The 16,482-nt window shown below is 42.0% G+C and overlaps 1 protein-coding gene and 1 pseudogene across 1 annotated transcript; one reads left to right on the forward strand and one right to left on the reverse strand.

Annotated features, from left to right (window-relative positions):
- LOC139415963 (fucolectin-like) overlaps positions 1-16,482 on the reverse strand; it is a 246,422-nt pseudogene that overhangs the window by 12,905 nt on the left and 217,035 nt on the right.
- On the forward strand, positions 372-15,170 carry LOC139415957 (uncharacterized). The gene is made up of 10 exons (XM_071164151.1): positions 372-415; positions 2,312-2,517; positions 3,051-3,184; positions 3,756-3,853; positions 4,527-5,124; positions 7,116-7,298; positions 7,570-7,659; positions 7,788-7,968; positions 8,411-8,494; positions 12,834-15,170. The coding sequence occupies exons 2-10, from the start codon at positions 2,319-2,321 to the stop codon at positions 12,881-12,883; spliced, it is 1,617 nt and encodes a 538-aa protein (XP_071020252.1). The 5' UTR covers positions 372-415; positions 2,312-2,318; the 3' UTR covers positions 12,884-15,170.

Raw genomic sequence — 16,482 nt, forward strand, 5'->3', positions numbered from 1 at the left:
TTCCAAATGTGTTGCATGATTTGTCCTTGCCGTGTCAACAGAGACTTGACGACAAAGGGAATCTATGTGTCAGTGTCCTTTCCTTTGGTTGTTTACTTGGTTCTTCTATTAGATAGAAATGTAAAACCAACCAGACTTGACTCAGAGTCAGACTGGAATTCTTCCTGCGTAAGGCATGTCAAAAGTAAATAAAACTATATTTGGAAACAATGCGTGTTTGTGTGTGTGTTATTAGGTCACAAGGAAGTGGAGTTCTTGATAAGTAGACGAAGACAGGTATTTATTTTTGTTACCATGACGTGGGACCTGATATATATGGTCTCTGTGTGCGAAGCTCTGATTCACACTCGGTTGTATATCACGTCCTTGAAACAGTTGAATTCAACACTCGTCTAGCTGAAGTTAAATCAACCCGGTAAGCCATATTTGAATGAACTACTTTCACTACTAACTATTTAACAGGCCTATGTTAATAACACTAACAAATAATTGTCAGTCACTAGTGAATGGAGGGAAGTGTTGCAGGAGAAAATGGTAGGATGATGATTTACTGGGAAAGATGGGTTGATCTGTGACTGTCTGAAGGTTGGAATTAATGAGTGTTGGAATAAATACATAGACACATGAACAGTATAAATGTTTGAGCTCCTCCAATCAGGGTGAGAATGTGTGTTTAGTTATATATGTTTTGTGTTTTGGTTTCACGGTCTGAGAAGTGTGTGTGCTGGTCATTGTGGTTATGGTATCAGGAATCAAGGTAAAACCCAAGTGCAGATGGTGTGAAGTAACAATGTTTATCGTAACTCTGGAATCTAGAAGAAAAAGAAAGACACACCTATTTAGACGAGGTGCTGGCTAGCGGAGTAGAAAACTTGAAAATAAAAGAGACCCGCACACTCTAGGAGCTCAGATGCAAAAACTTAATTACCAACGTTTCGACAGCCAAGCTGTCCTCATCAGGGTACAATCACAAACCAAAAGACACAGGTGTCTGCAATCATGGGACAGACAAACGACAGGTCAAAGGAAGGCAGGGGTCGATAATCCAGGGCAGGAGCAAGGTACAGGACGGCAGACAGGCTAAGAGTCAGGGACAGGCAGAGGTAAGGCGGGCAGGTACAGGGTCAGGACAGGCAAGGCTCAAAAACCAGGAGGATGAGAAAAAAAGAGGCTAGGAAAAGACAGGAGCTGACAGGACAAACGATGGTAAGCTTGAACAAACAAGACGAACTGGCAGAGACAGACAGAAAACACAGGTATAAATACACAAGGGATAATGGGGAATACGAGAAACACCTGGAGGGGGGTGGACATATGGTGAAACTGATCAGGGCGTGACATATGGGTGCGCTCGCTTCCATACCAGCCTGGGCGTCAGGCAGCGCTTGGTCCTTCCTGCCCTGGAAAATCCCTTTGGGCAGGGGGCTTCGCCATGCCGGCATCTTAGGCAAGTGGGGACGAGTGCTCCCACTGACCAGAGCACCCACTGACGCGAGCACCCAATCACATTGTCTTTGTAATGTATTTTTGTTGTTTTAATAGCAATAATAATAATTGTCCTCAGTAATGTTAGAAATTTGTGTTTAAGACGTCATGCTAGAGATATATAATAAATAGTCTAATACATAATTTGGCACCAAACAATTCACCTGAATACTTGTTTTTTTTGGATGAAGTTCTCTTGAACAAGACTGGATATTTGTTTCAAAATCTTCTAACATGGAGGCTCATGTGTGCTCTTATATTAAGATCATTCCAGGGGTTTTTCCCTGCCTTTTTATATGTTCAAATTATAGATTTGTAATTTAAACTGAATTATTATTACAGTGTAATTATGACTAGTTATATAGTTGTTGCTACTGTTAAACTTTCTGTATGAAAAAGAGAGCTTTAATGACAAAAGGTCAGAGTTTATATTTCCACAGGTGTTTGAGTTCCATTGTCTGTACTGCCCGGGAAACATTACCTATATACTGTATGTTTGTAGTTACAAAACGGCTATAAATCTCATTAGAAATATTATCATTTATAGATGTGTCTTTGTAAATTGATTAATTTATCCTATGTTTTCTTCCTCCTAACTCTTGTTTGCTCTCTCTCTCTCTCTCTCTCTCTCTCTCTCTCTCTCTCTCTCTCTCTCTCTGTCTCTCTCTCTGTCTCTCTCTCTCTGTCTCTCTCTCTCTCTCTCTCTCTCTCTCTCTCTCTCTCTCTCTCTCTCTCTCTCTCTCTCTCTCTCTCTCTCTCTCTCTCTCTCTCTCTCTCTCACACACACACACACACACACACACACACACACACATCTGCTATACAGAGAAATTATGGGTTTTCTCTGCCTTTTCCTGTCTCTGACTGCTTTACAAGTGGAGGCTTTCAGTGGGGGAGGATCTTCCATTGCTTCTCAGTGTGGTTCAATGCTACCAGGTAATAGTTTTCATGGCAGCACAGGGCAGAGCTCTTCCTCACCATACACTGTCACTGTCAACCAGACCATCTTCCAGCCAGGAAACACCATCCAAGGTGAGTCACCAAGATGATGGAAACACACTATTGGGCTTACCCAATCCATACTGTTTTGGCTCAGATGAAGGAACGGAGTGGGAACAGTAATCTGTCTGGACATTTCTAATATTTTGTGAGTCAATTTAAATCAACATTTTAACAGGGCTTATTGTGTTACTTTTTATTGTTACCTTTTATTTTTTGTCTACTTGGTAAATAGTTTGTTCTTCTTGAACTGCATTGTTGGTTAAGGACTTGTAAGTAAGCATGTCACGGTAAAGTCTACACTTGTTGTATTCGGCGCATGTGATTTTATTTGAGATAGACCATTTACCAGAATTGACCTTTGGCAGTCTGTCCCTGCTCAGACGTAAACTTTTCACATAGCATATTCCAGCACAGTTAATATGACAATACAAGATTAAGAGGCAGGGAATCATGACTTAGTCCAAGGACATGTCATCCAGAGATTCAGCACTCAATTTCCCTTTCTCCATCTCTCTCCCTTTTTCAATTTCTCTCTCTCCCTTTCTCCCCCCTCTCTTTCTCAGTGACTCTGTCAGGAAACTTAACCTATAAAGGGTTTCTTCTGGAGGCCCATGAGGAAGGACAGAACAAGGCTGTGGGAACGTTCTCTCTGGGCAGTGGAACTGGGATCGTTCTTGTGCCTTGCAATGGGATCGCAGTGAGTTACTGTTAGGGTTGTAAAATTCCTGAAACAATCCCAGTTGGAGGATTCCCACCCTGCTCATACCCTCCTGAATCTGGAGATCCTCCAACTGAGATTTCTGGAAAACCTGTGACATTTTGGGAGAGTTTCTGGAATTTTGTAACCCTAGTTGCAATACAGCACAGGACATTCTGGCCATAGTCTTCACTGTTACCAATTTACCCACTGTTTTATTGGACTATATTGACTCATCAATACGTCAAATGAAACTGATTTGAGCCCAATAATAGGAGAGATTTTACTGGTCCGGCTACACAGTGCTGAAAAGTAGGGTTGCAAAAATTCCGGTAACTTCCCAAAATTCCAAGGTTTTCCAGAAATCTAGTTGGTGGATTCCAGATTTACTGCTTAAAACCTGGGCATTTTGGGCAAGTTACCGTTTTTTTCCAACCTTAAACAAGAGTTTGTTACCTTTACGTACTATAGCTAGAAACACCAATGAGAAATGATGAGTGCCTTACCTGCCATCAATGTACCAAGATCATTGTTCTCTATTGATTGACTTTACCGGTTGTTTTATTGTTAGGCCTCTGGGGTGAGTCAAAGCAACAATCAACCTAGATCATCAGTAACAGTCACCTGGACAGCACCATCCTCATCCTCATTGGGCAACATCATAGTCAAGTGAGTCTCTACTAGAGTTGAACATTTACAGTAACTTTCTCCAAATTCCCAGGTTCTCCAGAAATCCTGGTTGGAAGTTACTGGAATTTGGCAACCAAAGTCTCTGCTAAAACCATCACAAACACGACACAGTTATTTTTTACATGATTTTTCTGTAGGACATAACTGAAATCACAAATATTTTGTCAAAAATGTTTGCAGAGGTGCCATATTCATTGAAAAATGACAGTACTGTATATCTATTTGTAGTATAAAAACATTTTGGTGCATGATCCAACGGCACAGACAACAGCTCAGCATCTAGATTTCATTTACCGTTGGTTGTGTTGTCGAAATGACCTTACGTTGATGACTTCCTCCAAACCCATTCAATTTTCTTTGGTGATTCAGTGTCATCACATAGATATTTGGGGTAGAAATTACGAGAAACAACGTTGATTAAACTAGTTTTACCCAGTGATAAGCCTCTAAATGTTTGCTCTGGGTTGCAAAATTCCAGAAACTTTCCCAAAACTCCCAGGTTTTTCAGAAATTGATGTTCTGCAGAATCAGGATGGAATGAGCACTGGGAATCCTACAACCATGGGATTTTGAAAAAAATGGGTAATTTGAGAACAGTGCAGGAATTTTGTGCAGTCTAATATTGGTACTATTATCCGTCTTCCTCTTCAAGGTCAACATTTATGCAGACCTCCAGTGTATTTTGGATTGCAGTGCCTAGCGTGACTGTAAACCGACTGTTCTCAACTGTCCCCACAACAAGAGCTCAAACAACAACTACAGCTCCTCCTACAACAACTACTGATCCTACTACAACAACTACTGATCCTACTACAACAACTACTGATCCTACTACAACAACTACTGATCCTACTACAACAACTACTGATCCTACTACAGCAACTACTGATCCTACTACAACAACTACTGATCCTACTACAACAACTACTGATCCTACTACAACAACTACTGATCCTACTACAACAACAACTATTGCTCAACTAAATCTCCATCCACAACAACCACAGCTCCTACTACAACAACTACAGCTCTCACTACAACAACTACAGCTCCTAACACAACATCTACTGGACCTATCCCAAACAGCTCTGAACAGCACAACTATGACTCCTACTGCTACATCTGCTACTCCAAGTCCTACTCCTATGCCTCCTACTGCTACATCTGCTACTCCTAGTCCTACTCCTCTGACTCCTAATACATCAACAACTCCAACTACTGCTACTGCTACAACTCCTCTTAGACTTACGGTAATGTCCTTAGACACAAGTATAGATACATAGTACTTGTACTATTTTAATTCAATTTAGCAGGCATTGTTGAGTGTTGCGCTAAGTGTTGCGCTAGTGTTGTGCTAGCTCTCAACATGAAAAAGTTTAATTTCATAGAAATTAAACAAGACCACTTTCTCTTTGTCACACAGGGACGAAAATGTTGTGCTTAAAGCCAAGGTTGTAACGAGTCGGCATGTATTTGAATCGTGACTCTGTGTCGCGTGAGAGGACGCAGGACAGAATATTCTGTTATCAGTATTATGAAGTGGTGCCAATTTTGTACTGTCACTAAGTGCTGAGATTTTCCTGGTCAGGCTGTATGTCCAGGGTTAGTCAAGGCCCAAAGTGTATATATGTCAAAACCCCCAAAAATCTGTATACAGTTCCTTCGGAAAGTATTTGGACCCCTTGATTTTTAAAAACATTTTGTTACATTACAGCCTTATTCTAAAATGTATTAAATCTTTTTTTCCCTCATCAATCTACACACAATACCCCGTAATGACAAAGCAAAAACAGGTTTTTAGAAATGTTCGTTAATTTATATTGGTTAAATTTTTTTTGAAATATCACATTTACATAAGTATGCAGACCCTTTACACAGTATTTTGTTGAAGCACCTTTGGCAGCGATTACAGCCTCAAGTCTTCTTGGGTATGACGCTACAAGCTTAGCACACCTGTATTTGGGGAGTTTCTCCCATTCTTCTCTGCAGATCCTCTCAAGCTCTGTCAGGTTGGATGTGGAGTGTTACTACACAGTTGGATGTGGATTGTTACTGCACAGGTCTCTCTGTCTGGGCCACACAAGGACATTCAGAGCCACTCCTGCGTTGTCTTGGCTGTGTGCTTAGGGTCACTGTCCTTTTGGAAGGTGATCCTTCACCACAGTCTGAGGTCCTGAGCTCTTTGGAGCAGGATTTCTTCAAGGATCTCTCTGTACTTTGCTCCGTTCCTCTTTGCCTCGATCATGATTAGTCTCCCAGTCCCTGCTGCTGAAAAACATCCCCCCAGCATGATGCTGCCACCACCATGCTTCACCGTAGGGATGGTGCCAGGTTTCCTCCAGACGTGACGCTTGGTATTCAGGCCAAAGTGTTACATTTTCGTTTCATCAGACCAGAGAATCTTGTTTCTCATGGCCTGAGAGTCATTAGGTGCCTTTTGGTAAACTCCAAGTGGGATGTATTGTGTATTTTACTGAGGATTGGCTACCGTCTAGCCACTCTACAATAAAGGCCTGATTGGTGGAGTGCTGCAAAGATGGTTGTTCTTCTGGAAGGTTCTCCCATGTCCACAGAGGAACTCCAGAGATCTGTCAGAATGACCATCGGGATCTTGGTCATCTCCCTGACCAAGGACTTTCTACCCCTGTTGCTCAGTTTGGCCATACTGCCAGCTCTAGGAAGAGTTTTGGTGGTTCTAAACTTCTTCCATTTAAGAATGATGGAGGCCACTGTGCTCTAGGGACCTACAATGCTGGAGAAATGTTGTGGTACCCTTCCCTAGATCTGTGCCTCGACACAATCCTGTCTCGGAGCTCTTCGAACTCATGGCTTGGTTTTTGCTCTGACATGCGCTGTCAACAGTTGGACCTTATGTAGATCAATTGAATTTACCACAGGTGGACTCCAATCAAGTTGTAGAAACATCTCAAGGATGATCAAGGGAAGCAGGATGCCCCCAAGCTCAATCTCGAGTCTCATAGCAAAGGGTTTGAAAACTTTTTTTAGCAAGGTATTTCTGTTTCTAATTTGTAATAAATTTACAAAACAACAACAACACTGTTTTCGCTTTGCCATTATGTGGTAGATTGATGAGGGGAAAACATTTTTGAGTACATTTTAGAACAAGGCTGTAACGTAGCCAAATTTGGAAAAAGGGAAGGGGTTTGACTATTTTTCCAATGCACTGTATATATATATATATACAGTATATATAATAATTTTTTTAATTTGTTTTACGCAGAGTTTGAGAGAAAGAAAGCGCTACTCTAGACCAATGGGCTGCGATGTTAGAGATGACCCCAGGAAATGCACCTACATCTCTGTCACAACCTACCCTCCTTTCATAGTGGAGATTAGTGCACCTGCAGAGACACCTAAGGGATACCTGGGAATCATCACTGAAATGCTAACTAATCAAATCAAGGTACCACGACACATCCAGATTTCCTTATATCATTGTATTCGAAGGACAGCAATGAAGTGGTTAAGTTTAAGCAAGTATGTTTAGGGATTGGTTAAATAAAGGCAAGTAAATCTAATTTGTTAATGTTAGGATGGGATTCAAACCAGTGACCTTGTGTATGGCAACCCATATCAACCTTTTATAAATCAGATACTTAGACAATACAGGAACCTCTCCATTCATCACCAAAACATACTTCATTAATGATGAATATTGTTGATATTTTTTTCAGTTTGAATCAGTGATTGTGGTGTACGAAAGTGGAACATTTACTGTTCAAAACGCCTTTTACAATGGAGCCACATTTATCAACAACACACTAGTAAGTTTAAGCCTCTAGTGATATTACAAATTACATATACAGAGGATTACTTCTACTCGGGAGCACAAGACAGTCCTGTTTGAACTTCCATTATTTAATAGTTTGATTATTTCATACTTTTCTTTCAGGTGGAGGTAACAGACAAAGAACTTGCTTATGATCCTTATATAAAAATACTTCAATTGAACTTCATCATCCCTGATAATTTGACTCCATTTTTGCTCCAAACCTTGACCCTAACACCCAGATGTGTAATAGATACTGGTCTTCAAAAAGTGTTGTTTGTCCGAGGATCTGTTGAGGATAATGGTAAGATTCAAGAGTGCGTCTTCTAAAATAAATGCTTTTATGTCTACCATAAAATTCTATTTAAAATGTACATTTGCTGACTATGATAACACAACTGTTTTTGCATAATGCAAGAGTGCTCGTACACAAGCGTGCACACACGCACGCACACACACACACACACACACACACACACACACACACACACACACACACACACACACACTTTAATGTCTACCATAAAATGCTATTTAAAATGTACATTTGTTGACTATGCTGACACAGCTGTTTTGCATATTGTAAGAGCACTTGTACACACACACACACACACACACACACACACACACACACACACACACACACACACACACACACACACACACACACACACACACACACACACACACCTAGGAAAGAGGAAGTGTTCTGTAACTTTGCAAAATGTGTTGTTCTTCTCCTGCAGGTGATCTTGGCTCTCCCTCCATTATACTTTTGACAGGCCTCTCCAGTCAGGTTTCCTCAAGCTGTAGGAAACCCCTTTTTCACAGTGAGTGAAGTCGACTTTTGGTCATTTATCACTTACTGTGGTCATTGTACACTGTGGTCATTGTGGACTGTGGTCATTGTGGACTGTGGTCATTGTGGACTGTGGTCATTGTGGACTGTGGTCATTGTGGACTGTGGTCATTGTGGACTGTGGTCATTGTACACTGTGGTCATTGTACACTGTGGTCATTGTACACTGTGGTCAGTGTACACTGTGGTCGTTGTGCAGTGTGGTCGTTGTGCAGTCTGGTCGTTGTGCAGTCTGGTCATTGTGCAGTGTTGTCATTGTGCAGTGTGGTCATTGTGAAATGTGGTCATTGTGCAGTGTGGTCATTGTGCAGTGTGGTCATTGTGCAGTGTGATCATTGCACACTGTGGTCGTTGTGAAATGTGGATTTGTGCAGTGTGGACATTGTAGACTGTGGTCATTGTGGACTGTGGTCATTGTGCAGTGTGGACATTGTAGACTATGGTCATTGTGGACTGTGGTCATTGTGCAGTGTGGACATTGTAGACTGTGGTCATTGTGCAGTGTGGTCATTGTGGACTGTGGACATTGTGGACTGTGGTCATTGTCCAGTGTGATCATTGTGGACTGTGGTCATTGTGGACTGTGGTCATTGTGCAGTGTTTACATTGTAAACTGTGGTCATTGTGCAGTGTGGTCATTGTGGACTGTGGACATTGTGGACTGTGGACATTGTGCAGTGTGGACATTGTAGACTGTGGTCATTGTGCAGTGTGGTCATTGTGGACTGTGGACATTGTGGACTGTGGTCATTGTGCAGTGTGGTCATTGTGGACTGCGGTCATTGTACACTGTGGTCATTGTGGACTGTGGTCTTTGTCAACTGTGGTCATTGAACACTATGGTCATTGTGAACTGTGGTCATTGTACACTGTGGTCATTGTGGACTGTGGTCATTGTACACTGTGGTCATTGTACTGTGTGGTCATTGTGCTGTGGTCATTGTGGACTGTGGTCATTGAACACTGTGGTCTTTGTGGACTGTGGTCATTGTGGACTGTGGTCATTGTGCTGTGTAACGTGATTGTGCTGTGTGACGTCATTGTGCTGTGTGGTCATTTTACACTGTGGTCATTTTGCTGTGTGACGTCATTGTGGACTATGGTAATTGTACACTGTGGTCATTGTGGACTGTGGTCATTGTACACTGTGGTCACTTTGGACTGTGGTCACTGTGGACTGTGGTCATTGTGGACTGTGGTCATTGTGCTGTGTGGTCAATGTACACTGTGGTCATTGTGGACTGTGGTCATTGTACACTGTGGTCATTATGGACTGTGGTCATTTTGGACTGTGGTCATTTTGGACTGTGGTCATTGTGGACTGTGGTCATTTTGGACTGTGGTCATTGTGGACTGTGGTCATTTTGGACTGTGGTCATTGTGGACTGTGGTCATTGTGGACTGTGGTCATTGTGGACTGTGTTCATTTTGGACTGTGGTCATTGTGGACTGTGGTCATTTTGGACTGTGGTCATTGTGGACTGTGGTCATTTTGGACTGTGGTCATTGTGGACTGTGGTCATTGTGGACTGTGGTCATTGTTCACTGTGGTTATTGTGCAGTTTGGTCATTGTCCTTTGTGGTCATTGTCCTGTGTGGTCATTTTACACTGTTTTCATTGTACAGTGTGGTCATTTTACACTGTGGTCATTGTACAGTGTGGTCATTTTACACTGTGGTCATTGTCCTTTGTGGTCATTGTCCTGTGTGGTCATTTTACACTGTGGTCATTGTGCTGTGTGGTCATTGTGCTGTTTGGTCCTTGTGCTGTGTCGTCAATGCGCTTTGTGGTCATTGTACACTTGTCATTGTAGACTGTGGTTTTTGTAGACTGTGGTCTTTTTAGACTGTGGTTTTGTATGCTGAGTTAATGGCAGTGTAGACTGTGGTCATTGTGCTGTTTGGTCATTGTGTTGTGTGGTCATTATGCAGTGTGGTCATTCATTGTGCAGTGTTGTCATTGTACACAGTGTGGTCATTGTACACAGCGTGGTATTGTGGACATCAGTCGTTGTACACTGTGGTCATTGTACACAGTGTGGTCCTTGTACACAGTGTGGTATTGTGGACTTCAGTCGTTGTACACTTTGGTCATTGAGCAGTGTGGTCACTATGCTGTGTGGTCATTGTACTCTGTGGTCAATGTGAACTGTGGTCATTGTGCAGTGTGGTCATTGAACGCAGTGGTCATTGTGCAGTGTGGTCATTGTGCTGTGTGGTCATTGTAGACTGTGTGGTCTTTGTAGACTTTGGTCATTGTGCTGTGTGGTCATTGTGCTGTGTTGTCATTGTACATTGTGGTCATTGTGCTGTGTTGTCATTGTACAATGTGGTCACTGTGCAGTGTGGTCATTGTGCTGTGTGGTCACTGTGCAGTGTGGTCATTGTGCATTGTGGTTATCGCTCAATGTTGTCGTTGTGCAGTGTGGTCATTGAACACTGTGGTATTTGTGGACTGTGGTCATTGAACACTGTGGTCATTGTGGACTGTGGCCATTGTGGACTGTGGTCATTGTGGACTGTGGTCATTGTGCACTGTGGTCAATGTGGACTGTGGTCACTGTGGACTGTGGTCACTGTACACTATGGTCATTGTGGACTGTGGTCATTGTGGACTGTGGTCATTGTGGACTGTGGTCATTGAACACTGTGGTCATTGTGGACTGTGGTCATTGTACACTGTTGTCAATGTGGACTGTGGTCAATGTACACTGTGGTCATTGTACACTGTGGTCATTGTACACTGTTGTCAATGTGGACTGTGGTCACTGTACACTATGGTCATTGTGGACTGTGGTCATTGTGGACTGTGGTCATTGAACACTGTGGTCATTGTGGACTGTGGTCATTGTACACTGTTGTCAATGTGGACTGTGGTCAATGTACACTGTGGTCAATGTGGACTGTGGTCGTTGTGGACTGTGGTCATTGTGGACTGTGGTCATTGAACACTGTGGTCATTGTGGGCTGTGGTCATTGAACACTGTGGTCATTGTGGACTGTGGTCATTGTGGACTGTGGTCATTGTGCACTGTGGTCAATGTGGACTGTGGTCACTGTGGACTGTGGTCACTGTACACTATGGTCATTGTGGACTGTGGTCATTGTGGACTGTGGTCATTGAACACTGTGGTCATTGTGGACTGTGGTCATTGTACACTGTTGTCAATGTGGACTGTGGTCAATGTACACTGTGGTCAATGTGGACTGTGGTCGTTGTGGACTGTGGTCATTGTGGACTGTGGTCATTGAACACTGTGGTCATTGTGGGCTGTGGTCATTGTACACTGTTGTCAATGTGGACTGTGGTCATTGAACACTGTGGTCCTTGTGGACTGTGGTCATTGTACACTGTTGTCATTGTGGACTGTGGTCATTGTACACTTTTGTCAATGTGGACTGTGGTCATTGTGGACTGTGGTCATTGTACACTGTTGTCAATGTGGACTGTGGTCATTGTGGACTGTGGTCATTGAACACTGTGGTCATTGTGGACTGTGGTCATTGTACACTGTTGTCAATGTGGACTGTGGTCATTGTACACTGTGGTCATTGTGGGCTGTGGTCATTGTACACTGTTGTCAATGTGGACTGTGGTCATTGAACACTGTGGTCATTGTGGACTGTGGTCATTGTGGACTGTGGTCATTGTACACTGTGGTCATTGTGCTGTGTGGTCATTGTGGACTGTGGTCATTGTGGACTGTGGACATTGTACACTGTGGGCATTGGGCTGTGTGGTCATTGTTCACTGTGGTCATTGTGCAGTGTGGTCATTGTGCAGTGTGGTCATCGTGCAGTGTGGTCATCGCACACTGTGGTCATTGTACACTGTGGTCATTGTACACTGTGGTCATTGTCCTTTGTGGTCATTTTACACTGTGGTCATTGTGGACTGTGGTCATTGTGCAGTGTGGTCATCGTGCAGTGTGGTCATCGCACACTGTGGTCATTGTACACTGTGGTCATTGTACACTGTGGTCATTGTCCTTTGTGGTCATTTTACACTGTGGTCATTGTGGACTGTGGTCATTGTACACTGTGGTCATTGTACGCTGTGGTCATTGTGGACTGTGGTCATTGTGCAGTGTGATCATTGTGCTGTGTGATCATTGTACAGTGTGGTCAATGTGGAATGTGGACATTGTACTGTGTGGTCATTGTGCAGTCTGGTCATTGCACTGTGGTCTGTAGGATATAATGCTTTTGAGGCTGTTGATGACCACTTGACTCAACCAGTAGGTGTCAGTGTTGAAATGTCCTTTTGAAAAATAACCAGAATTTTCTTGTTTGTTTGTTTGTTTTTCCAGGCCTGTTGATGACGTTGGTCTGTTGGAACCTCTTCAACCTTCTGCCTTAAATCTGCTGAACTACCAAATGAGGACTTTACATCCAAGTTCAACATTTTATTGATTTGGCTATTTTTGTTCAATAACAGTGTATTTTGTTATATACTGTAGTCGTGCATATTTATTCATTTATTTTGTATTATTTGTTGAAATGTACATAATATTTATTTTTATGTATTTATTTCACCTTTATTTAACCAGGTAGGCCAGTTGAGAACAAGTTCTCATTTACAATTATGACCTGGCCAAGATAAAGCAAAGCAGTTCGCCAAATACAACGACACACATGGAGTAAAACAAACATACAGTCAATAATACAGTAGAAACAAGTCTATATACGATGTGAGCAAATGAGGTGAGATAAGGGAGGTAAAGGCAAAAAGGCCATGGTGGCAAAGTAAATACAATATAGCAAGTAAAACACTGGAATGGTAGATTTGCAATGGGAGAATGTGCAAAGTAGAAATAAAAATAATGGGGTGCAAAGGAGCAAAATAAATTAATTAATTAAATACAGTAGGGAAAGAGGTAGTTGTTTGGGCTAAATTATAGGAGTATTATAGAGTGTAAAACTATTCCAATCCCAGTATTTAATTGTCAATGCTAATGTACATACGTTAATGAATGTTTTTGTGTCCTGAAAATATGATTTATTAAGATATTTTACACATATATGTATCTGATCCTTAAGGGTATTCGCTCCACTAGGAGCTGAAAGTACAAGTTAAGTTCTTCAAGTATTTGATATGGAACTGAGCGTTGGGTTTTGAATGCCTCTAGAAAACCTTAAGCCATAGAAGTGAAGTATTGTGTACTCTTATGCAATAACACTGTCCACATATATTTTGAATAGAATGTATGCTCCCTTACCTTGTATTTCGGTATTTATTTGGCTGTGTTTACACAGGCAGCCCAATTCTGAAATGTTTGTATTAATTGGTATTTTGACCAATCAGATCAGCTTTGAAAAAATAGCTCTGATGTGATTGGTCAAAAGACAATTTAGTGGAGAAAAAAATAATCACATTTGGGCATCCTGTGGAAACGCAGACATTGTGATGGTAACACATTTACAGGTAGACCAGAGAAGCCATATCCTTGATTGGCAGATGAATCGAAATGCTGATTAGAAGCACCTGCTTCTCATCGCTTACTCACCCGTCTTCCCTATAATACATTTATTTATTTTTTTTTATTTATCCATTATTTTACCAGGTAAGTTGACTGAGAACACAATCTCATTTGCAGCAACGACCTGGGGAATAGTTACAGGGGAGAGGAGGGGATGAATGAGCCAATATACTGTTTCTGTTTGAAAAAGTTGTGAACCTACACACTGTAGAAGGCTGTTAAGCCTAAACTGCATGCTATCATGTTGTAGTTAAAATAATAACAATACATAAAAAGTGAACTAAGCTTTATGCTTTTTGAATGCGGACCCATCACACTTTCCAAGTGAAGAGGTGTAAAAATGAGCTTTTCTGTTCATATTTTTATGAATAGAGTTGTAAGTAACATTGAAAATATGCTTCATGATTTTGTGGAATAGCATAGCCAGGGTTGGGAATGAGGAGGACCCATGGATGTAGACAGATATAACTTGATTTAGAGTAAATCAAATCAAATGTATTGGTCACTTACACATATTTAGCAGACGTTAAGGCGGGTGTAGCGAAATGCTTGTGTTCCTAACTCCAACAGTACAGTAGTATCTAACAATTCACAACAATCCACACAAATTAAATATTAGAATGACCAATGTCAGTGTGGCATTGACTAAATTCTTTAGAATAGAATACAGTGTATGCATTTGAGATGAGTAAAGCAGTATGTAAACATTATTAAAGTGACTAGTGTTCCATTACTAAAGTGGCCAATGATTCCATGTCTATGTATATAGGGCAGCAGCCTCTAAGGTGCAGGGTTGAGTAAGTGGGTGGTAGCCGGCTAGTGATGGCCATTTAACGGTCTGATGGCCTTGAGATAGAATCTGTTTTTCAGTCTCGTGGTCCCAGCGTTGATGCACCTGTACTGACCTCGCCTTCAGGATGGAAGTGGGATGAACAGGCCGTGGCTCGGTTATTTGATGTCCTTGATGATATTTTTGGCCTTCCTGTGACAGCGGGTGATGTAGGTGTCCTGGAGGGCAGGTAGGGTGATGAACTCAGCAGACCGTGCCACCCTCTGGATAGCCCTGCGGTTGCGGGCAGTGCAGTTGCCATACTAAGCGGTGATACAGCCTGACAGGATACTCTCAAATGTTCATCTGTAAAAGTTTCAGAGGGTCTTAGGGGCCAAGTCAAAGAAGTGGAGGTGTGGTTTCTTACCTTCCCCACCTGGGGGCTGCCTGTCAGGAAGTCCAGGACCCAGTTGCAAAGGGCAGGGTTCAGACCCAGGGACGCTAGCTTAATGATGAGCTTGGAGGTACTATGGTGTTGATTGCTGAGCTATAGTCAATGAACAGCATTCTGACGCAGGTTTTCCTCTTTTCCAGATGGGATAGGGTCATTTGCAGTGCTATTGGGGTGGTTAGCAAATTAAGTGGGTCTAGTGTCTCAAGGTAAGGTTGAAGTGATATGATCCTTAACTAGCCTCTTAAATTACTTCATGATCACAGAAGTGAGTGCTAGTAGATGCAGGATTTCAGCAAACATGACATGGCTTGAAAAACTGCTTACATTAAATTATAGTCATTTATCAGACACACCTTTTCAGAGCAACTAGATTTAAGTGCCTTGCTTAATTAAGGACACATCGACAGATTATCCAGTGGAGTCATCATTGTGCGTACACACACACACACACACACGCACACGCACACGCACACACACACACACACACACACACACACACACACACATACACACACACACACACACACACACACACACACTCACACACACACACACACACACACACACACACACACACACACACACACACACACACACACACACACACACACACAGCCCTTAGAGATCCTTTTTATTCTCTATTTTGGTTAGGTCAGGGTGTGACTAGGGTGGATAGTCTAGTTTTTTTATTTCTATGTTGGCCTGGTATGGTTCCCAATCAGAGTCAGCTGTCTTTTGTTGTCTCTGATTGGGGATCATATTTAGGCAGCCTTTTCCCACAGTTTTTTGTGGGATCTTGTTATTGTGTAGCTGCCTTTGAGCAGCCCGTCATGTTTAATTTTCTTCTGTATTGTTTTTTGGTGAGGTTAATATTTATTAAACATGTGGAACTCTAAGTACGCTGCGCCTTGGTCCATTCATTCAAATGATCGTGACACACTGATTGGTATTTTGATCAGCTATGAAAAACATCTGATGTGAAAAGATCTGATGTTATTGTTCAAAAGACCAATTATTTGACAAAATATCAGAAATTGTCTCCCTGTCTAAATGCAGCCTATAAGACGTAATCTACGGCCCACTGGGCAGTTCTCTGGTGGAATCAACGTTTTCATGTTATTTCAATTAAATTACTTTGTTCCGACGTGGAATCCAGCAACACTCCAACATCACTGTATATTAAAATGGCTGGTTTCTATGTTTTGTGGTCAACAAGGTAGATGAAGGTCTGTGTTGATGTTGGAGTGTTGCTGGAG

Source organism: Oncorhynchus clarkii, chromosome 9 (assembly GCF_045791955.1).
Source record: "Oncorhynchus clarkii lewisi isolate Uvic-CL-2024 chromosome 9, UVic_Ocla_1.0, whole genome shotgun sequence".
In the NCBI taxonomy this organism is placed as follows: Eukaryota; Metazoa; Chordata; class Actinopteri; order Salmoniformes; family Salmonidae; genus Oncorhynchus; species Oncorhynchus clarkii.